General features: G+C 37.4%; 1 protein-coding gene across 1 annotated transcript in view; it reads left to right on the top strand.

The window, feature by feature from the left end:
- Positions 1–25,019, top strand: part of si:dkey-205h23.2 (CUGBP Elav-like family member 4) — a 204,574-nt gene that overhangs the window by 144,977 nt on the left and 34,578 nt on the right. The window contains exons 4-5 of the mRNA XM_036585174.1: positions 4,898–5,026; positions 20,693–20,772. Coding sequence (XP_036441067.1) covers positions 4,898–5,026; positions 20,693–20,772 — 209 coding nt within the window. The remainder of the gene's footprint in view (positions 1–4,897; positions 5,027–20,692; positions 20,773–25,019) is intronic.

Below are 25,019 nucleotides of genomic sequence, written 5' to 3'. Positions count from 1 at the left end.
CGACGTATAAAAGTTTTATTGAAAACAATGCGGTTGAGTTTGACATTTCTGAGCCACGTTATTTGTTAATCGGCTACTCAACAAAAGCTATTGGATGTTTATTTGAAAATAAAGTCTCTGCGTCCGGAAAGAGAGCCAACTCCAATTCAGTACAGAAGCAGATATACACAACACTATCACATAAAAGTGATGGGAATTCACCAATGAAACCAACAGACAACACAGCGCGAGAAGGGTGCACCACTAACTCTCTTTCTCTCTCTCTCTCTCTCTCCTCTCTCTCTCTCTCTCTAACATGACTCACATTGAAGAGTGACTGTCTCTTTTCCTGCCAGACTGTGCTGTATCTCTCTCCACCTCTCCATCTGTAGACACTTTATACACTTCATTCCACAGCACACTGAGAGCTCCAATGCATAATGTAAAAGAGCAGTAAGGTAGAGGAGATAAATGATCTGTCTCATGCTATGGAAATACAGATTATAGTAAAAAGGGTTTAGCTTCAGAGATTAAATATGGCTTAATGGTATGTATGTGGGTCATTCAGAGGAAACCTTTTCTTAAGGCTTTGTGCACTTTTACTTGTTTTTTTTTTTTTAGAGTGTGCAGCCTATCAGAAAAAAGGCAAGCCTTTGCATATGTGTATTATGTGTATTATAATAACTGTAACATTAGTTTGAAGTATTGTTGCTCAATGGGTTCAGTGAAAAAATTAATTACCCATTTTCCCGGTTGATCAGTCAAAACATTTAGTGTCTAAAGTTTGCTTTTGCACTGTTACACTGGAGCTAAGAAGCTAATGTAGCTAACAAGTAATTGAAACACAAAATGTGGTTTCTGACACTGTATGACCAAAAGTTAGACTATGTATAGAAAATGGACAAAAGTATGAACATTATCCAGGCTTAAAGATTGCTCATATTATTTTTAGCTATGTGGACATATGTTTGTCCTTTTTTATAAATAACAGTACACTATATGAACAACAGTATTGGGGCACACCTCTTAATCATTGAATTCAGGTGTTTCATTCAGTCCCATTGCCACAGGTGTATAAAAGTTAGCCATGCAGTTGGCCTTTACAAACGTTTGTGAAAGAATGGGTTGTTCTAAAGAGCTCACAAAATTCTAGTGTGGTACTGTAATAGGATGCCACCATTACAAAGTCAGTTCACAAAATTTCTTACCTCCTAGAAATTCCACAATCAACTGTGAGTGCTATTATTAAAAAGTGGAAGCATTTAAGGACCACAGCAAGTGGCAGATTACGTAAAGTTTCAGAGTGGGGTCGACAAGTGCTGAGGCACATAGTGCATAAAAGCTGCCAACAATCTGCTGACTTCCAAACCTCCTCTGGCATCAGCATCAGCACAAAAACTGTGTACCGGGAGCTTCATGGCATATTTCCATGGTCGAGCAGCTGCATGCAAGCCTTACATCACCAAGCACAATGCCAAGCGTCAGATGGAGTGGTGTAAAGCATGCTGCCACTGGACTCTGGAGCAGTGAAAATGTATTCTGTGGAGTGATGAGTCACGCTTCTCTGTCCGTCAGTTTGATGGACAAGTCTGGGTTTGGTGAATGCCAGGAAAGCATTACCTGCCTGACTGCATTGTGCCAACTGTAAAGTTTGGTGGAGGAGGGATAATGCTATGGGGTTTTTCAGGGGTTGGCCTAGACCCCCTTGTTCCAGTGAAGGGAAATCTTAGTGCTTTGCAGACCAAGACATTTTGGACAATTTTGTGCTTCCAACTTCCAAACTGTGAGAACAGTTTGGGGAAGACCCTGTTCTGTTCCAGCATGACTGAGCCCCAGTGCACAAAGCAATGTCCATAAAGGCATGGCTGGGTGAGTTTGGTGTGGAAGAACTTGACTGGCCTGCACAGAGCCCTGACCTTAACCCCATTGAACACCTTGGGGATGAACTAGAACGGAGATTTCGAGCCAAGCCCTCTCGTCCAACATCAGTGTCTGATCTAAAAAATTCTTCTCTGGATGAATTTTGTAGAAAGTCTTCCCAGAAGAGTAGAAGCTGTCATAGCTGCAAAGGGAGGATCAACTCCCTTATTAATGCCAATGGATTTAAAAGGGATGTCAAAAAAGCTCCTGTATAATGTGTAGGTGTCCTAATACTTTTGTCCATATAATGTATGTCATACAGTGTCAGACACCTCATAAGCAAATCTATTTTAGATGGAAGTTGATGATGTTTTAAATAGCTCATAGCTCATAGACGTTTGTGATGCAGTTTCTAGCTCCTAGCTGATCTAGTCTTAGTTGATCTATTTCATTTTGGGTGAGGGGGAATTGTGTATTTTCTGATTTATTGTATCAACCAGTTCTCAGCAGGTGGTCAAAGACAATGGACCTCAGTGGACAGGACCGTAGTCTATACATGTCACAATCATAAATTGTGGTAAGCACTCAGGACTAATTATTGCTGGGAACAAAAAAATACATATCTGTGATGTTTAGTCTATTTTTATAAAATAGAATAAGTTTTTTGTATTTAAACTCTGCAAGTAGGCTAGTAATACAAGCATTGCATTGGTAAGTTTTGATTGGAAACAAAAAAACAAAAAACAGCCATCAGAAATTCTTTCCTGTGGTATCTCGGTAGATAAAGCCAATCGAGCTATCCTCTTGGTTAGGTCTTCAGGAGCTGGACGGAAGGTCTAAAGGAAAGTCTTAATATGTATGGAATATTGGAATTTATAATATGCATGGAACATCTTTAATAAGTGTTAACATATGGCAAATCCCATAGATGTGCTATAAATTAGTATTATCATAGAGATGTTTTTTCTTGTTTGTTGACCAGGTTAATTAAAATTAAAGGCTTAGCACTAATAGTCATAGTGGAATGTTTCTACAGGTTAGTATGTAGAACTTTAGTTTCAGGAATTATTTCAGCTCAGAACTGAAGTTTTTAGCCTCATCTTTTCTTTATTTTTGATGTTGAAAGTTTTTCTCACAGCTCTCGTGGCAAAGATTGTAGAATCTTCCAGAAATAGTTGAGTAAAGCCACATAACTCACAGAAGGTTAAAAGCAGAAAGTCATGATGGTGCGAGTGTCTCTGTGCTGTGAGGTTATATGAGTAAGAGTCAGTGTTTGTTGTGTGTGAGTGTGTGTATCTGTATAAACCATATAACACTGCAGAACACTGATAGTAATTGAGAAAGTGTGTGAGTTGTGCTTGTTCTCCTTTTCACAGCCTCACTTTTTCTCTTTCTGTCACTCTGCCCCTGCTTTCTATTTTTCTGTTCCTTCCCCCATTTGAACTCCTCAGTGTATCAGGCCTTTTCATAGAGCCTTTCATGCCACAATAATCTAATAAAATGTGCCCCCCACCACCCTCAAGCCGAGTTCAATTCAACTCAAAAGAGCTTTATTGGCATGACCATGTTACAGTGCTGCCAAAGCGTTTAAATCATGCAGTAGTGTGCTGAAGTCAGAGGCCACCCTTCATTTATCTAATGTATAGTAAAAATAGCCATTTCCATTACTGTACAGTTATTCATTTTTCAGCATCAAGAAAACGGCACAAAACACACATTTAACAGAAGATTACACAGAAGGCTCAACAACTAAATACATTTTATTTTTCAGTATCTGGTGTATCCACAGCTTACAGCTTCTATCATTTTCACGAGACTTGCTGTTTCCAAGAAACATTGCAAAAATATTTTTCAACACTTCCGAAGTTCAGTCTTAGAAGTTGGTTGCATTTTCTGCTTCTCACAATCCAAGTACTCCATTCTTTTTTGTCTATTTTCTCAGTAACGACTCCTACACGGCTAAACGTCCTTTGAGACCCATAGCATCAAGGTGTCTTCTCACACCTTAGGGATGGACAGAAACACCTGTGGATGTTTTCAGATCTAAAAACAATATTGGAGCTTAATTGCTTTTACACTTACTTGGTTCATTTGTTTTATAAGCTTGTCTGAACACATCTGAAGATTTAGTTATTGTATTTTTACTTAATTTATTGCATTAAATTGTATTACATTATATCTGGTCACTGATCTTTAATAAAACAACAGAAAAACTTCAAAAGAAAAGAAATCAAATTAGGTACTATTACATGATTGCCCAAGGTGTACCTACCCACTTACATTTAGTCAACAGTTCTTTATTGTGCTAAATTTAGTTATTGAACATGAATCAGTTAAAGATATATTTAAAGACATATTTTTCTTCCTTTTAAAAAGCAGTGCATTTTATTATAGCTATATAAGTGGACAAAATAAGTTTCATCAGAACGCACATATTACCCTAATAATTCAACAATATTACTTTCATTCTGTGAATGCAGAGTTTGCATGAGTGTGAACATGAAAATTATGTGATTTCCAGAGTGAATACAGTTTCCTATTTTCATCAAAGTCATTCAGTGAATACATCATAGATGATTCAAACTTCTCAACGATTGTAGGCTTTAATTTTTATACCTGTTAGATCTCCTCTCAAGGGGAACTGGAGCTTTTCATGTTGCTATTTCTTTGGCTAGTTTCTGTCTGGCAAGCTCTGTCCAGTGTAGTCTGCTGAATTACTGATATTACTGGCCTCAGAGGTGCCTCTAAATGATGCTTCAAACTCAATGCTCTTCAGTGATAAACAAGTTTAAGGTATTGCAGTAGCTGGAAATAACTTTGGTTTAATCAAGAGAGCCATCAGAGGAACTTTAAAGAGAGCTACAGTGGCGAAGCCTTAGCAACATGCATCACAAGTGCAGCTGGGCTTCATGGTGGAACTATGGATGGTTGGAAGGGTCAAACTGAAAAGTGTATTAACAGTGTTAAAAAATAGTGGCATTATTTTTTGTATTACTTTGACATCACTAATAATCATATATATATATTCTCTCTCTCTCTCTCTCTCTCTCTCTCTCAGAAGACCGGAAGCTGTTTGTAGGGATGCTGGGGAAACAGCAGAGTGAGGACGATGTACGCAGGCTGTTTGAAGCGTTTGGGCAGATTGAGGAGTGCACCGTGCTCCGGGGGCCTGATGGGGCCAGTAAGGGTCAGCACCTACACACCTCCCTCTCTACCGTTTCACCTCCATCATTCTCTCCCTTTATCCCACCTCTCGCTTGCTTTCACTCTTTTTTTCTCATCCACTCTCTCAGCACATCCCTCTTTCTTTTTGTATGGGCTTAATTTCTTTGTCTTTCTGTCTCTCTGTGTCCCTTTCTCACTGCGTTTCTCTCTTTTTCTGTCTCTCAGTAATGTGTTGCTGGTTTGTGTGCAGCTTGCAAAATATGTTAACATGGTGTTTCAATGTGTTTAGTCCATTAGAAGTCTAAAGTTGTTGTTGATATGTAATTATATAATTTATTACATCTCTAGTTACATAGTTAGTTATTAGTAACAATCATGTATAGTCAGGTTATGTAGTAACTACAGAGTCAGGTTTTGAGTCTATATTTCTGCCTTTTTTCCAGTGGTTTAGATGAAAGAAAATGACAAAAAAAAATCCTACTTGACATAAAAAAATACAAAGAATGTTTTTTCTCTACACAATGATGAATAACAAAGATGTTTCTTCGAATTCAAATCATAATAAAATATCCCTTCTTCTGCTCACATGGAAACAATTTAAAATTTACAGTTCACAATGTTAATAATAAAGAAGACAAAATAAGGATAAATAAAAAAATGAATGAAATAAAGTAATAAAAGATGTAAAACAAAAGCTCATAAATAAGAAATAATTCATATAAAACAATGACACGCTTTTGTTATCCTTGGTGCTAAGTGTGATTTCTAAGGGTTAAAAGGTCATCAGGTTAAAATAATGGCACATTATTTTCCTGTTCGTTTTTGTGTCGCCACTGCATTTTCACTTTGCCCTCCTCTCCATCTCTTTCTTTCTCTCTCTCTCTCTCTCTCTCTCTCTCTCACCATTTTCTCGGTGCACACCTGCCTCTCACACCTTCACTCTCTCACCTTCCCTGTCTCTCTCCACACCTTCATTTTCTCTCCTCTGCTCTTTCTTCCTTCCTTTCTTTCTGTCTCTCCCGCAGCATGCTCAATTCAAACACCTCCTACTCATTCTCTTCCCCTCTCTCTCTCTTCCGTTCTCTTCATTCTGCAGCTCTGTAACGAGTTTTCTGTTTTGATGAGGCTTTTTTTTTTCTTTTTTCTTTTTTTGCAGTTCAACAGGGACAAATTCCAATAATATACACCCTGAAGAGCACACAAAAGTTTGAGTGGAACATTTTCAGATTTTTCCCTGCCATTCACACTGTTGCTAGTATTTAAACAGCTGCTTACTCGCCCACTCAGTGTTCCACCTCCACTCTGTCTCCTGCGTAATTTGTATAGATTTCACTTCTTATTGTTAAACTCCTGATGGATTCTTAGAGTCAAACCAGGCCCAGAATTATACCTTACCATTGCAAACTCCAAGTATTTGTCCTCCTACATACCATCAATAAGCAGGGGCGTAATGCAAAGGGGGAAAGGGGGGGATGCATACCCTCCGATAAAAGACTGAAATATCAATAATGAACGAAAGGAGAAAAAGCATTCATTGAGACATATTGTGGGTTTTATGAAAACAATGAAAGGTTTTGCTTCTGTCAGGTGCAGTAACACCTTCAGAGGGCAGTACAGAGTAATGTCATCAATTTGAGTTCAAGCTGTTTCACTTGGAAGTGATCTACTGTTTTTTCTTAACAGTCCAAGTCAGTGTTACCGAAAAAGCATTAGACCCTTAAGGAAACATAATATCACCCCTATAAAATTCCGAGCTTATTACATCCTTATCCTCATCACTCAGTAAACTACATGGTAAAAATGCAAAATGTGCTATTAGTTATTAAGTTTAAGAATTTAAATTAGATAACTGTCAATTGACATTTTTACAATTTTAACTAAAAATTACTAAAGTAAAGATTAGAGAGAGTGAATACTAATGATATTAGCAATTAACCATGCCGAATAAACAATTACACCCATGCTCATAAGTTATAATAATAATAATACAGCAACTATAGAACTTTAGAAAGACCTTTCAAAGATCAACAAAATTCTGGTTCAGAAAGCAGAAAATGTGACCAACTTCTAACACTGACCTTTGGAAGCATAAAATATCCCTGCTCATTTCTTTGAAAAACTGAAAGCAAGCTGTAACTAGAAAAGTGCATTTCCTGAAGCAAAATCAGAGTGAGTGCGCAGCTTAAACCTGTCGCTAGGTGGTTGCTAACATGTTGCTAGGCAGTTGTTATGGTATAAGTGTTGGTTGCTAAGGCGTTGCTAGAAGGTTGCCATGGTGTACGCAGTGATTACTGAGTGGTTGTTAGGCGGTTCCCAAGTGGTTGCTAGGTGTTGGTGAAAATGAATGGGAGTCTATGGGAGGGACGAGAGAATTAAATGACACATAGAGGAGTGTGGGTCAGAATGGCTGTGGAATACAGCTTGAGGACCTGCTTTGAGTGAGAACATGCAGTTTGGTGGCTGTCGGGCAAAGGAAATAAAAGGGCTTGGGTTGGGGCGAAAATGAATGGGAGTCTATGGGACAAACAGACAGAACATTCCAGAGTTGGAACAGTGCCGATATGTTGAAAAATGTGGGACAAGTTCGAGGACAAAAAAAACAAATATATATACCAAGAAGAAGCATAATATACTCTGAGATAACAATAGTTTTGTGCATTGCAAAGCAATTACTAGTGAAGTTGAAGAGTAGACACACTACATACAGAAATACTTTAAATTATGTTTAGTAGTCACATATGAAGAACTTGTATTTAATGGTCTAGGATAGCAGTATAGTGTACTGATCTCAACACAGATTCATTTGCCTTTCCCTAAACTTGAAAATAACACTGATCCTTTTTATGACTTGTAATGTAGCAGGCAGACTCTGGCATGAGCTCAGTGATGCAGGTTTTCATTTCCCAAAAAGTGTCATAGCGTAATCACCATATCACTTAGGCTCTCTCAAGCGTTTAATGATGATCGTATTGCAGATCTTTATGGGAAGCGCAGCAAGGTCGGCTTTTCATACGCCAACTGTCGTCTGCGCTCAGCAGAAGGGGAAACGTTTCAGAGAGAAGGAGAAATACAGTTAGAGAGGAAGTTTCAAGCCTGCAGGCAAATAGGTTAGCGCTTAGAATCACAGAATCGCACTGGAGATTGCCAGAGTGTCTGGGCTGTGAGATTAGTGGACATACAGTAAGCTGTTGTGCAGGAAAGGGACGCTCGGTACGCTAATCTGTTCCATGCTGTGTATAGCTGTGTCTGCTGCGATGTTTTATGTAGATATTCAAAGAACTGTGTTAATACTATCTGAGAAATACAAACTGTTCTATCTTTGGTCCCCTCAGCAATTTCAGAGGGGACAACAGCATTTTGAAGCACCGGCTCTACAATATGGTTATTGAGATTTAGAGTAACACAAACGTTTCTCAGTCCCACAACTGTTTCCATACCATCTGACCAATGTAAACTATATTCTATCTACAAAAGAAATGTGCTTATGCCAATTCAACACAATATGTGAAAAATACAAACAATATATCTTTCAAAAATAGAAAAAAATGATGACACATTCCTTTTATTTTATAATGACATAATCTTTTGTTTTAAAGCATATATTCTTTTCATACATTTTAGCTCACAAAAGCGTTCTTCGTGTGATAGAAGGACCATGTTTGGTTCTCTATAAACATTACAATTCTTCTTTGAAGTTTAAAGAACCTCTACAGAATGTCAATTCTAGGTATAGTAGAACATTTACATTATGTGATGGTTCTTTAAACCTTTTAAAGATCTTGATACTCACAGATCCCCTTTTCAAGTATGGTTTTTAAGGGCAGTGGTTCTCAAACCGGCCCTCAGGGACCCCCACATTTTTGCTCTATCCTTAAGTGTTGTAAGTCAGATTGGAGCAAAAATGTGAACCATCTGGGGGTCCCAGTTTGCCAGCTACTGCTTTAGGGGACCAAACGTAATTCTACTCTGGCATCATTGACAGACTCTTAATGGCGCCTTTGTTTTAAGACTATTGGACATGGCCTGTGCTAAAACATGGTCTGTTTGGAATTGAAAAACAGCTAGTGTAGGTTCTCAAATCTGATTACCTACGCTACGTTCAAAGCTGTAATAAAATATTCAATATACGCACACACATGACCACATAAATCAGTTGAATTCTATATTAATGCACCAATATTGAAAACTGGTTTTAGCACTATATCCTGTTATCAGCACTGGGGGCTATGGAGAGATATACTGTGGCTGTGTGTTCTGATAGACAGATTCATCTCAGCATGTCTATAACCCAGCCGAGCGTGTGGTTGGGTGATTTTGACGTGAGATAATGTGTTCCAGACCCAGCAAGGACAGAGATGTAGCTCTGTTGAACACTATGATGGCGGTGCATGTGTATCTTGCATGCATCTACTATGCTTGTTGTCGCATTGAGTTGTGTGTGTGTGTGTTCAAGTGTGTGGGCATGCATGTCTTTTGTGGATCATCTTTGTATACTGTATCTTTTTTGCTTGTGGCTCACAGAGACTGTCTTGGAGTATCGTCTTCAGGAACTTTCTTTGCTTTCCCTCCACCGTCTCACCATGACCAGATGACTGACGGCTGATTAAATGACATAAGCTCAGCGCTCGGCTCAAACACAAATTAATGAGCTACTCAAGGCAACCAAGCACTATTCAGTAGTGAAGATCCAGTGTAGTCAAATGCAGTCATTGTCCTCCACCTTTTCAACCAGGCTTTGAATGTCTTTGTATCCCATCCCAGCTCTTTGACTGAAACAGCCTCATCTAGGCTCCTAAAACAGAAAATCATTTCACATTTTTCATTTAAAACAATGGCTTGCTAAGAAAATTTACTGTATTTTTGGCCTTCAAAAATATGAAAATTCAGTCACTTTTTGAAAAATATTTGGTTACGCTAAATTGAACATGGACATTTGAATCTTGTAAAAGAAGTGTATTTATTTGAAGTTTGTAACAAATATTAACATATTTTACCTTTTATGTTACACTTTTACAGTGATTGGTAAAGAGCTCTGGTATAGGTACATAGGTATTTTTGATTACAAAATTGGTCCCACTCATTGTTCATGAAAACACATTTGGCTGATTCCTCTGTCATTCCCTAATTTTGTTGGTAGTTAATCTAATGTGCAAGGCCTTCGGTCCAGCTCATGACATCCTAACCAGTAGGAGAGTTCACACTGGACATTTCAAGATCTTAACTCTTGTTTTTCCAACCTGAATCATGCTGAATCATTCTATGAAATTGGTTCAGAGTCAGAGCTGAAAACACATTTCAGACTTTTAACCGACTTTTGACTAAAATCTTTTTGCTTTAAATGACCCTGTACCCTTTTAGTAAATGCATTTTATTAAAACAAGTGGTAACACCACTTTTTTCAGTAGCCTTTTTCAGTGTAGATGTTTATTAAACCCTTAACATAGTATCAGTAACACATCAACAACATATCAGTGAAGTAGCAAGAGTAAAGCATCTGAAAAAACTGAGGTAAACATCTTGAAGATGTACCGTTGAAACTTTACTTCTATTATGTAGATGTATTTTTGATGTTACATGAAGAGACTTAATATGTGACTTCCATTAAGCAAAATCTAAACTTACCCAACCTTACCTAAAACCTAACTCTCACCCTGGCGCTAATACTTATCCTAACCCTAACCTTAACCCAAAACCTAATCCTAACCCTCATTCTAGCCCTAATCCTAACCTTAACCAAAACTTAACCTAGTTAACAGCTCCAGGTACAGAATGGTGTGAGTAGTGTCTGTAACAGCTTGTTGAGGATGTTGATATGGTCTGTATTAAACCTGTTATGTGTTCAGTGACCTCTCAGGTTAAACCTATGCAAATATGAATTTAGACACACCAAATAAAGTGAAAAATGAAAGAAGTCAACCGATTATAATCAAATTTTATTAACACAGTTAATTAAAAGTCTCTTGATAATCTCCTGGATGTATTCACTGCTGCTACCTCATTGATATGTTGTTGATATGTTACTGAGAGTCTGTTGAGTGTTTATTTAATGTAAAAAGGACCACTCAAAACAAAGTGAATTACTTGTCACTACACTTGAAAATAAATAAATAAACAGATAAATAAATAAGGGGCTTATTTAACTCACAAACTAAAAATATGTTGACAGTAAATAAATTATTTATGTTGTGTTTAGGCTTTGGAGTAAAATTCTGCGTTTTTAGTAGTGATGCAAAAATGTAGGACAGTATTTTTTTTTTACATGTTTTAAAAATAAATTCATGATAAATTTAAATGTTTTGACTTCACTTTACAAGAAATCAAAAAGACCTTTGAGAAAAAAAAATGAAAGAAAAATGCAAAAAAATGCAAAGTATTATTATTACAGCCACCTCCCAACAGAAAATACTTTACTTTTAGAATATAAAAAATAATCATGATGATACTGTTAAATAAAAATGAACAAAACTTTACAGACATCTATTCCTGAATCCCTGGAAATCAGGCCCTCTCTAAAGGCCTAGAGGCCCCTGAGGGTTCCCAACTGCCCAAATGTAATCAGTCAACCAACACATGTTTGGTGTCTGAAATCTTTTTTGCTTTGCCCTGAAGGAATTAATGGAAGCAAACATTCCATCAAAGGGAAAAAGATATAGGCAAAATTCAGACTTCAAGATACTACTTGAAATATAGAACAGAAGATGGAGTGCACTATTACACATAACATCATGGCTGATCATCACAGCTGCGATGTTATTAGCGATAACACATTGTGGGATGTTCTATTGATTTTATACAGTTCTACAAAATAAAGAAGAAAGTGAAGCAAAAGCCCAAACATTGTATCAAAAGTGCTTTTCTACTGCCAATTATTTCCACCAAAAAAAGAAGAAAGCTTTTACATTATAGATATTATAAAGCCATAAAGCAGGTTCAGATCAGGTTTTTTCATATTTCCCAGATTAACCTGAATGTCATTTTGTTCCAGTAGTCCTCTAATGCATTTAACAGCTCATCTTGTTTGGAAAATAGTATTCTCTTTATTTGTGGCTAATTCCAGTAGGCTGTTTTGTCATCTGATCAGTCAGGCTACATATTAAATATTATCTTATACACTATAAGCCCAGATAAGTTGAATTGAGTTAAGATTTGAGGAAACCGGTTGCCTTAGAAAAATAAGTTATGTGTAATGAAAACTGGAGTTAGAATAACTATAATTTTTGAGTTAGGCTAAAATAAACATACATTTGTGCAATTTGTAAATTCTAATTATTTTAATTTAATGTCTTGAAATTGCAATTTAATTATATGTTTCATTAGGCAATTTAGAATTTTCTTCTAATCAAGTGATTATTGACCATTTTGCTAAACACCCAAGGGTTAACCTTTACTGTGAACATGGTCACTGACCAAAACAAACAGCCACTTATGAGCATAAAGAATGATGACCTTCGCTCATAGCCAACAACACAATGTCAGGTAGCTGAGTAAAGTATATATAAAAAACATACGCCTGAGGAAAGGCAGCCTTGGTGGAATGTAAGCACACTGACGCTGAGCAAAACAAAGGGAAAGAAACACTCAATATGCAAATAGACGGAGCCAGGAGCCAATGGGAAATAAATATACGTTTTATCTAATAAAATCGTGTTTTAACAAAACAAACATGTAACTGTATTTTACAGCTTACTTAGCTTCACTCAGTTTCACACATTTGTTCAGCATCTTTAATGAGAAAGAAACAATTAAAACCAACAGAAATGTCATCATTTTTTGAATGTCGGGTTTCAAAGTTGCCATAGCAACAGACCAAACTAAAGAGCAATAAGTTAATTCAACTCAAAAATGTCATTTGGGTGTACAGAATCATCAAAAACGTTCCCTTAACTTAAAATTGTTGTAGGATGTAGGATATACTGAGTTTTATGTACAACTGACTTATTTGAGTTAAAAATGCAGGATTACAGTGTAGAAGTTATCTAATGTCTTCATTTTCTGTTTTTCTATGTGCTAAAGTGAAACATAGTTGTTAGTTGCAGCATAAGGTGAGCCATTACTTAGTAACCGGTGCTCAGCGGAGTGGTGCAGTTATTGTGGGGAAAAAAAATATGTAATCATGAATAACAGAATGCTTCTCAACCAATCAGACTGTGCCAGTGGAATTAACTGTTATATAATAGTGGCTTTGCAAAATTTAGTCAATTTTATTGATAACAGCATGTCATACAGTGTCAGTAACCTATTAAGAATGTGTGTTGGAGATTATTTAACAACTCGACACAGTTTGCAGCAAGAGTGTGATGATTTAGGTGTGCAGTCTGCATGACGCTAACTGAAGCTATAATGCATGACGTTAACTGGAGATTTATGATTTCATGACTTATTACCTACATTAGACTCATAGCTCCAGTGTAAAACTACAGAAGTAAACTTTGGACCCCGAATATGTCTTGGCTAATGGAGTAATTTGGAGTAAATTGTGTATTTTGTAAATTGTCTATAGCATCTGTGGCCACATTTGTATTTCTATGAGTCTGAAGTTAAATGTCTATTTCAGTGTAGTGCGTGTGTACGTGTGTGTGCTTGTCATGATCCCTCGTGGTCTTTAAAAATCTTGTCATTGCAAATGCTTCTGGCAGTGTGCAGCAGTGAGGCCGGCTTCCAGGAATTCAAATCAGACTGCCTCTCCCCCCGTTCGAACCAGAAGGGCTGCGTGGACCATAACACTTTTCTTTTGTCCCTGTATTGATGTAGATCCGTATGGCTCTCAGCCTGTTAGCATCCCCAGACCCAATAAAAATGGCCGAGAAGTTTAATATCCACGTCTCCCTTTTCCCCAGCGCTCCCCGAGGGCCGCGTGTCTCTGGCAGCAGAAGCTGAATAGAGTTCAGGCCTGTCAGTAATAATAGAGATATGGCTTTTAGTTCTGTAATTATGATGTGTTATACATGTCATCCATTCAAACAGACTGAATTCATGCATGAATATTATTTTCTCTGCAAATTCAAAAGGGAGCATGGAAACCTCTCAGCTAAAAGCTGTCCAATCTTTTCTTCTTTTCACGTCCTCCCTTCTTTTTGCCAGCGAGCACAAAGGCCTCAAATTTGCACTATAATTTCTGAGTCCCTCATCACTTCCATTTCATTGGAGATCTTCAGCTCTTGGCTCTGTGTAATTCTCTTCTTTTTGGGTCAGGGAAAAGATGCGGCAATGGGAAACGTAAAAGGCGCTCTGTGCCATAGCGTCCATATGCTTTAAGTTCTCCGTATCATGGAAAAACTAATTTTCCCAGCTTTTTTGAAATGAAAGAGTTTGACGTGCACTGTAAAAAAAATGGCAAATGGCAGAAGTTGATTTAAAGTGTTTGGGATATTTGGATTGATGAAAAATGTTTTTTTTACTTCAGCCGCACAAGTGTTTCTGCTTCTGCAAGCATTGCTGTGCTTTGCTTTAGTCAAAGTATTCATTTCACTTGAATTAAACCAGCTACGCTGCTTGATACAGCATGTATTTTTTTTAGTTGAACTGTAAAAACATTGTTAAAGTTTCAAAACAAACCTTTTACCTCTATGATAATGATGTTATTTGTTATTTATATTATTAATTATAGAGTTTGTAATGTAGGCTTTCAAAGTTAACTCGTTAATATATATATATGGCTATAACAAACTTTCAAAAGGAAAATATCTTTCTTTATCTTTCTTTACGATAAAATTTAAGCAAACAAGATGAATTGAAGAAAAAAAAAATTGCAATTACCTGTATACAATAATATAATAAGTTGCGAATAACTGATTAAACTGTTTGATGGCCCTGATTGTAATATAATGGTTTTCTATGGTTACAGTCTAGTTCATGCAGTCAATCTATGGAAACTATGGATGTTTTTTTCCACAGCACAAACTACCAGAACTGTTGGCACCAAAACTCTATTTTTTTTTTTTGTTCTTTTTTTTTTACCTGCTCAAAATTGGCAACAAAGTGAAACAGGGCAGAGGTGGATTTAATTGTTTTGAAGGTTGAATGGATGTGAAAAATTGCTTTTATTCATCAGAACTAAAATTTTGGTGCACATTGCTGCATTCAAAGTATTTAATTGAGTTGAATAAATACAGATAAATTGTTTGTTACCACATGAAGTTTTGTAGGCTGACAACTCATTTTTATATTGTACCAATAAGACCTAAGAGTACTGGATGGCCAATGAGAAGTTAGCAAATTCTTTACACAAACAGGTGAACTCACAAATCACTAATACATCACCAATAAGTGCACCAGAATATAAATAAGAATGGTATGTTGATGGGTTGATGCTATATTCAGAATTATCACTTTATAAAAAATCACTAACATGATAAAAGCTAGTTAGGAAGCTAATGCTATTAGTTTGCTAACCTACACAGAACAAGTGTTTTTGCTCACGTGTTGACACTCAACAGAGAAAGATACAAGCTATGCTTGATTCTACACGATTCTGTGTAAATGTAGACATTTTTGTTTGTGAGCACAGTACAATGCTAAATAGTAATCAAAGTAGCTAATTAGCCAAAGTAGATGCTTTAGAGGGGCATACAGTAACCAAAAAGACAATTACATCATTAACTGTGGTTACTTTGGTAGTTCTAGCTGACTCTCAAACAGGTGGAAAAGGAAATAGAACTACATCTCTACTTCCCATTGACTTCGGTTTGAGTCAGTGTTTTTGTTTTTGAATGTGCAGTAGAAAAAAGTTTTTAGACCCTTTTAAATTCATTATGGCTGTGGTGTCTCGGCCGTTAACACATGTACATATGACCAACCATTCAAGTTACAGAAGCCCATTCATTTTGAAGTGGTAAGGACTGTTGTTACTGCAGTCAGTCTGTAGCAGTGTTATCAGAAGGGAAGATGGAGTGGGGGAAATGATTAAATGTTGTGCTGTTCCTGGCTGTTTTTGCACATCCCCAAGGAGTGACTGAAATTTTATTTTTATTTTTTGCACTTCTACTTGCATATAAAATATGTGATTAATGTATAATATTGGCCCTGTAATGTACCTTCTTTGAAGAGAGTAAAATTTGTGCTCTCGCTGCAGCTGGCTGGAGGATCGCTCAGAGTCTCACTTATGGTTTCAGGTCACAGAGGTTTGACCATTGCAGGGGTTGTTAGATGGATGTTTGTGCTGGACCATATAGTATTGCCTCCTCCCTGCACAAACGAAAGGGCCTGCAGGTTTAGAGCGGCATGCTCTCTCCTCTTCTTTCCACTCTAAAGGTTAAACTCTTTTTGTTCCCTCAAACAGAGACATGCATTCAGGATGGCACCCCAGCAGGCTGACTCATTTAGGGTCACAGTGGAAAAAAAGAGGAGTTTTCATCTCGATCTGTAGGGGCCGGGGGGCTGTGGCCACAAATTGTTCAGGGCCACGGGAGAAATCAAAGCGTGTTTCTGTCTCATCGGACAATGCCTGTACCTTTCTGTCACTCCTCTTTTCATCCTCCCTCCTTTAACACTACTCCTCTTATCGCGTGTGGCTTTTAGAGGCGGGCAGTGAGCATGTTGCTTTCCCTGCTTCTCATTTTAACCAATGAAAACTCTTCACTGCGTAAGTCTGGGCTTAGCTTTGCTGTTGTTTACTCCACAGTGTAGCTCCACATTGCTGGTGTACATTTAGAGATTGTAAACCAATCTAGTGACTTTAGGTCTTAAAGTTTTTGACCTGATCCACTACCCAAAAATATCTGGTTAACAATGGGAAACTGAACCATACTGAATAGGGTGGAGGGAGACTGTTTTATTGTGCATGACAAGAGATGGGCTACAGTCTATAATGCACATCTACTGTATATAGTGACATTTACACTACGTTTACATTGATGCATTTGGCAGACGCTCTTATTCACAACATCTTGCAATTCAATTCTTTTAGTTACAGAGGTAGATGAATGTAAATTTAGGAGTCTTGCCCAAAGGTAGGGTCTTTCCGTTGGTATTGTGATATGTAAGGTAGGTGGACCTCATAATTGGTCATTAGTTAAAAGGATAAGGTAGGTATTTCTAAAAAAGTGGCCAGTGTGTATGTTAATAGTGCTAATAGTGTCCCATGCTTGTGGAGAGTTTTCAGCCTGCTAAACCTGAGTGAGTGAGTTACAAGAGAGGTCCAAGAGTTGCTCTTCATAAAATCCTTTTAGGATCTGAATATTTTCCTTTCACTTGTTAGAGTTGAACAACACTGACAATTATTTACACATATTAGAGTTTACTGTAGATTAACAAAGATCCAAAATACTACATCTTTTCCACTGGGGAAATATCAAGTTACAGTAGAGACAATTTTGCCTTGATTTTTGCCTTGTTTTAGGCATACATGTCATTATTGTATATCGACCAATATTTAAAATTTAATGTCTCATAGAATGTCAGTGGAAGATCCATACTTAGCCATGAGATCTTCAGTATTTTTCTTAAATATGTTTATTCTTTAAATGGTAATGTCATTAGCAAAAAATGGTGTTAACCGCTTAAATGGCCTGCCGGCAAGCCCAAAGTGTTATTACGTAATTCTATAACCTAATAATATCTCAGTTTACATTTAAAACCCTGAAGTTATTGAATAATATTAATATGGTTTAACTATTTGTACAAACAAATAAATTCCTATATAAACAAACAGAAATGTAGACAGGTGCAACATTCCAACTATGTTCACATCACCATAATGTGTGTTGACTATGATAGGTTGGGAGATGAAACCGTATACTTGGACTTGTTAATAGCCACATTTGTTGGCACAGATTTTGTCCCTATGTGAACCTTCATGCTGAGGTATCCAGGCTTCCCTGGAGGTGTGAGAGCTGAGGCTGGTTTATGTTCCGGTGTAGAACATGATGTAATGCTTTGTCAATACAAACCTGCTGCCTTCTCACAGACTCGTTTCTTCATGGGGAATCCAATGAAACTGCACTTGCTCGTAATTCCAGTGAACTCTGTGATAAGAGGTTCACTCAAATTGTGTTAATGGCTTACATAATGCATTGAATGTGGCCTGGCATTGGTCCATGACAAAAATGACAGAAGTTACTAAGACCAGAGACATACACATTCAACATACACACTTTTAAATGAATAAAACAAAAGAATAATGTAAATAATGGTAATTTAAAGAGACACTGAGCTACCACTTTAGATAGGTCAATCGATACAATACTGTATAAAAGCCAGAGACCAGCTGTCATTCAGGTAATTTCAAGTCAGAACAGTGTATTTAAAGGAAATTACATGGAAGCCTCAACAACTGAATACAGTATGACATATTTCAGTATTTAGTGTGTTCGCCCTCTGCCTTCATTACAGCTTCCATTCTTTTCAGGAGACTTGCTTCCAGTTATTCAAAGAAACCTGCAGGGATATTTTTCCACAACTCCAAAGTTCAGTCTTAGAAGTTGGTTGCATTTTCTGCTTCTCATGATTCAAGTACTCCATTCTTTTTTGCCCATTTCTTTTTCTCAGTAACAGCTTGTACACAGCTACACATCTTTATATTGAGGTCTCGATTCTGGGGTGCTCAATCTATTGTTGTGAGAGCAGCAGTAGTTTTTTATTAGTGATTGCATATTGCAAATCAATGCGCAACACTATTGTTATTTATGTGATTTACATACACAGTCTGATTAGGAATGGTGTGCTTGTGTACAGCTTGTTGATCCAATGTATGGTTTTCGTGTAGTCTTCGTTAAATTACTATTTTTTTCCCATAAAAATGAATGAGGTAAAAATTTGCACGTTTATCTACTGTACTGTACGTGCTCAACCGAAACACACCATTTCGCATATACTATCTCAGGGCAGGCCCCAAAGCACAAATTCAATGTTGTTCTGCCCTGCACTCATCTGTTTGTCTTTTTTCCCCATCCCTTATTCCTCCCATTCATTTTTGCCCTCACCCAAGCCCTATTATTTCCTTTACACTCCAGCCACCAAACTGCATGTAGTCACTTATGGTAGATCCCCAAGCTCTAATCCACAGCCATACTGGCCCGCACTCCTCTGTATGTCATTTTTTCATCCCTCATTCCTCTCCTAGACTCCCATTCATTTTCAACAACACGTAGCTACCACTTGTTGGCTCCCTAAAAAACATTCCATGCACAATCCATACATCATAACAACTGCTTAGTAACATCTTAGCAACTCTGCAATCACCCTGCATTTTCTTCAGGAAATGCACTGTTCTAGTGTAATTTGTAAGGTTTTTCTTTTTTTCAGTAACAGCTTCTTGAGAGTCACACATCCTTTCAGACTCATAGCACTGTGTCTTCTCACAGTGGAAGGATGGACAGAAACGTGTATTTTTTTCAGATCTGAAGATGATTTTCACTTATTTCTCAAAGATGAAAGCTTTAAGTGCTGTTTATCTGATGAGGAATTGTTTGATGGTTTACCACGTCTTGCATGGTTGTTAGGGGGTCCCATTTTCTCTGTACTTTTTAATAATTTTTATTCATTCCAGTTTTGAAAACTTTCTTTTGGCTTTCCCTTTCATTATACAAGTGAATCAGTTATCTTATATCCAATCTCCTCAGAAGTATCTCCTGAAAAATGATATACAAAAATGAGAATAATTTACTTAGCTTTGAAGGACAGTCTCTGGTTTTGCACAGTTTCATATATTCACTGTATTCACTTGTACATTTGAAAGCCAAGAGAGAGATATATGTAATGTTTCCCTGCATTTGCGTATGTCTGTGTATGTCTGTGTGTGTGTTTGTGTGTGTTTGTGTGTGTGTGTGTATGTGTGTGTATGTGTGTGTATGTGTGTGTGTGTGTGTGTGTGTGTGTGTGTGTGTTCCATATGCATGTAGCTCTCCTGAGTGAAGCTATCATCCGCTGTAATTTGAGTGACTCATTGTTTCTTTGCCTGTGGGTATAACATGTTGAATATTTTGTATATGAACAGATCTACTTGGTTTGTTGAGCAGTTTAAAATGCACCAGTAATATCAGCCGTGTTTTAAAACATCCCGTCTATGAGTGCAGTTTACTATCACTCATAAACTGCATGGCGGCCTCTGATAAATAGGATTAAATTGACTACATCTTTCCACTGATATTTCTTTCTCTCTGATCGGCTCACACTGAGTAATTTGATCTGAGCAAATCCTGTTTGCTCCTTTGATATGAAGGCTGTTTGCTCCTTCATTAGATATGAAGATGTGAAATAAGTAGAAGGCATAAGATTGAAAATTATTTTAGCACTGGGCAAGCTAAGCCCCTTTTTTGCCTAAATTTAAACTCAAGCACCGATAGGGCCTGAAAGACGGATTATACTACCGTGCTTTTGTCATCATAATCTCCATTATGAGAGACTGCACGCAGATCAGCATGTGTAAATATTAAACAGATTAATAAACACAAACAAGGCTGTGGATGTATGTGTGAAATGTGTGTGTGAAAGTGAGGTTAAGGAAGGTGTTTAAGAGAGAAAGACAGATAGATGGATAGAGAGAGAGAGATTACTGAAAGGACGTCTGGGTCTGTGTGGCTAATACATTCGGCACAATTAAACAGATTTATTCAGATTGCTGCACCCAGCGCGCACACAAACAGCAGAATACATTTCCATAGCAGATAACATGAAAACAATGGTAATGAATGGATTTGCCCTGTTTGAGGGTAGCTTGCTAACACTGACCCCCTGCCCCCTCTCTCTACAGGCTGTGCCTTTGTGAAGTTTTCCAGCCATGCAGAAGCGCAGGCAGCCATCAACAGCCTCCATGGTGGACAGACCATGCCAGTGAGTGCAAACACACAGAAACACACACAAACAAGCACAAACACACGCGAACAGGGACGCGGTTAAATATACAGTGAGCTTTTGAGGGTTTGATCCGAATTTCTCAGCTGCTCCCGAAACACAGAATCAACAGTTATAAAACTACTACTGCTTCTGCTACCTCTCTCTGTCTCTCTGTCCCTCTCTCTCTCTATCTCTCTCTCTCTCTCTCTCTCTCTCTATATATATATATATATATATATATATATATATATATATATATATATATATATATATACATATATACATATATGACAGACATTTTTCATATATATATATATATATATATATATACTACTTCTCTCTTTTTCCCCCTTTTACTCTTATTCTTCCACCACTTCTCTCTCTCTCTCTGTCTCTTTCTTTCACTCTTTTTATGCTATCTCTCTCACTCTCTCTTAAATTTCTTACATCTTCTTTTATTTTTTATTCTCTTTCCCTCTGTTCTGCTTTTTACCTCTCTCTCTTTCCGTCTCTTATTTTTATGCGATTTCTTCTCTTATTCTTTGCTACCTCCCTCTTATCTTTCATGCTATCTCTCTCTCTCTCATTCTTCTGCTGCTTCATCTCTCTCCTTGTCACTGATCTTTCTCTCTCTATTTCCACTTCTCACTATTTCTTCCTCTTTCTCTCTTTCATCTTCTTCTATGACATCACCTCTCTCATTCTCACACACAAAAGGAGTAGTTATTCAAAAGAAGTAATCCATTACAAATTATTAATTATTTCTCTCAAACTGTAATGAGATTACTTTATTTATTGCTTCCTGAGGAAAAAGTGATCTCACTACTCATTACTTTACTACAGCATTGCTCTCTAAAACTCTAACAAACCTTTATCAACTGGGAAGTAAAAGGGAAAACTCACTAGGCTTTATTTAGAAAGAAAGAAATAGCCAGTCACAGTAAACATCATTTTAAAAGCCTGTTACTGTCCCTGCCTTTACTCTGAACAGGATATACCCACTTACGCTTGAGTTTAATCATGAATGACTAATGCTGTTTAAGAACCCAGAAACTAGTCAGTATACACGGTTCAGAAACAGCCCCAAAGTGAAATCTCTGTGAGTAATATGTAAAGCTCACAGAGCTGTTCCTGAATGAAAATCAGTCAAGCCGGTTTAGATGAGTTTCTCTCTCTTCTTTCCATCAGTTTTATGTTAGCATGTTTAGAGGCTTCAACTAATTGTTTGGTAAGTTTAAAGTGCATCCTGTGCTCTTGCTGCGCTGCCCACATTCACAAGTTGCATAGTCAGCTGTTGTAGGTAACTCATGAAAATGACATAGAAATTACGCACAGATAATCTATATAGAGGAAGTTTATGATTTGAATGCATTGTGCATAATTAAGATTGTTATAATTCTGTTGTTGGAATGTGATTACAAGATTTTAGAATTTAATGCACTACACTTTTAAAAATTAATTGTTACTGTGACACATTACTTTGTACTGCATTACTCTCAACACAGCTTCCCTCTTTTTCTTTTTCTCAGTTTTAGTTTCAGTTTAGTAAGCTTTATTGGCATGACCATATTTAGATACAGTATTGCCAAAACATCATCAAAAGGCAGGAATAAACATTTGAAACATTTAAGAAGTCCCAGTTTATGGGAATAGAGAACAATACTAATAATAGTAGTAAACATAATAATACCTAAAAAAAAAATTGTGCTGTGTTTGGGTGGGTCACTCACTGTCCCGTATGTTGTGGCAGGCAGATATATGCCATGCTGATAAGGAGTAGTTTGTCATTATCATAGAGATGGTTAGATTATTTGAATCTTCTGTGAGAAAGAACAGCTCTGGCTCTACAGTGTTGCTGTCGCACTGCTGGCAGAGTCTGTGCTCTTTAGGCAGCCAGGACCTCTTATAGTGGCCGGTCTGTGTTTCTCTTTCTCCTCTCTGTCTCAATGTCACTTTCTTTCCTTCTTTCTCTCTATCTTCCTCTTCTACTGCTTCTCTTCTCTTTCTCTCTCTTATCCTTCTTGTTTTTTCACTCTCTCTCATCCTTCTGCTACTTTTTCTGTCTCTCTCATGCTTCTGCTACTCTCTCTATCTCTTGATCACTCTATCACTCTACCTCTTTTTTTATCCTACTATATTTTTGTCTGTCTGTCTTTCTCTCTCTCTCTCTCTCTCTCTCTCTCTCTCTCTCTCTCTCTCTGTCTCTCTCTCTTTCTCTGTCTCTCTCTCCATGCTAATTGGGTTGCACTGCTAATTCTGTGCTTCCCTGCATGGCACGTAAAGGCCAACATGAAAGATGCCTTCGCTTAAGACCGTACACAAGTTACAAATGTGATTAGCTATTCAAATGATGTTGAACAAATTCTTCCCATGCCAGTGACATAATGCATATTCAGTAGTCACATTTGTCCTGGTTGGCACAGAGCAAGTTGGGAGTCGCATCACCGTTGGACCAGTTGTGCTATGTAACAATAATCTCTATGCTAATTGCAACACTGCTTTGCTGTGGTTGGAATTGATCATAAAGACAATGCAAAACAGTTTCATGATGTTCATGCAGATCATTAATATTCAGCAATTTACTTGGTTCAGATGTGTGCATTGTGTTTGCGTGTGTCTGAGTGTGTGTGTGTGTGTGTGTGTGTGTGTGTGTTATTCAAATAGAACACATTTTTGTGTTCACATGCTCCAAGTGCTATAAATTACAATTTCAGAGAATGTGCTGTGTCGCAAGGTCATGGCAAATTTCTCCTATTTCTGGAAACTGTTCTGTTACTCCAACATGACATATGGAGCTAGTAACAAACCAAGGGTGCATCTAAAGCCATCCAAATTCTCGTTAATAATCCATATAAGCTATACCCCTCTCTGCCTCCGCACCTGTACCCTTCACACCCTAGTCCAACCATGAATTAGATTAATTGACAAGGTGGTCATGAGTACTCAACCAAAGCGATCAGGGCCGGTGGGAATATTCTTCGTTTGCTCAATATCTCTGCCACATGTTGTCAACAACAGCTAAACAAAATGGTGGATCCACAATGAGAGCGAGCTGGAGAGAGAGCTAGAGAGGCGGATGGAGGGATTGTGTGTGATGAGAGTATGATAAGAATGGGTACAGTGCCAGCTGCAGGAGCGGTCGTGGCCAACGTTGGCACAGGAGCAGCTGGCGCGCGTATTAGCGTGCGTAAATATCACCTGGCCACTGATATGTTTGACCATAATGAAAGGATTTAATGGAACAGAAAGAGCAGACGCAGACACAGAAGGGCACAGGGGATGGAGCAAGTCAGGGTTAGAAGCCTCGCTGGCTTTTGGCTGCTTGTGAACTGTGTTAGCATTTAGCTTTATTAGCCAATCTGCAGCCAGCTTAGTCTCAGAGTTCTACAGTCTGAGGTCTAGAACTTGGTTTGAGTTCTACAATACAGATGTAGAATGTCTGTTATAAAAAAAAAAAATGGCTCTAAATTCTGATTGGCTGTGCAACATTTTAGCCATTTTAACATACTATATACAAATAATATAGACAGATATCAACATCAATTCAGAAAACATTGTGCTTTTCATGGAATAACCTTTGGCAACCACAGATTACTGTTAAAAACTGCATTATGAGGCAGAAGAATTGTTTATTAAGCTAATTATCAGTAATACATTAAATTATTTTTGTAGAATCTCTATTCTGCACATGAATCTTGATTTAGCATGCACTGCTAGGTAACACCTAGGGATAGCTAGTCTTGCAGGCCAGACTCCATAGTTTGGTGCTTTTCACCGCATAACGTGGTCAAGAACTGTCTGGTCAAGAGGTGCAAGCAAAATGTGTGGACATGCAAAAGCGGTCTAGGGGATACCTTAGTTCAGTTTTTTTAATAGCATGTTTTATTTGTCAATATTATGAATATTTAATCTATTACATTGATAGATATTTATTTTATTTAAAGATTGTGTTTTGGCACAAAGAGTTGTGTCAAAACAGTTTCACTATGTGCTATTAACAGCAACTTGGAAAAGTAAAACATCAATCATTATTTAGGCAAAACAAGGAGAGTCCTGCTAGAAGTAGTGTAAAAAAACATGAATAAATGCATGAATAAATAAATAATGTAAGAAGAAAAAGAAGTAAATAAATGCATAAGTGATGAATAGTAATAATAAAATCAATTGTACGTACATAATACGTATCCTTTTTGCTTTTTTCACAGTGCTTTAAGTGATGATCTACTGCAGTTGCCACAAAGTTG

Source organism: Colossoma macropomum, unplaced genomic scaffold, assembly GCF_904425465.1.
Source record: "Colossoma macropomum unplaced genomic scaffold, Colossoma_macropomum, whole genome shotgun sequence".
Lineage (NCBI taxonomy): Eukaryota > Metazoa > Chordata > Actinopteri > Characiformes > Serrasalmidae > Colossoma > Colossoma macropomum.
Note: the sequence above shows the minus strand (reverse complement) of the source record. Positions and strands in the feature narration are given on the sequence as shown.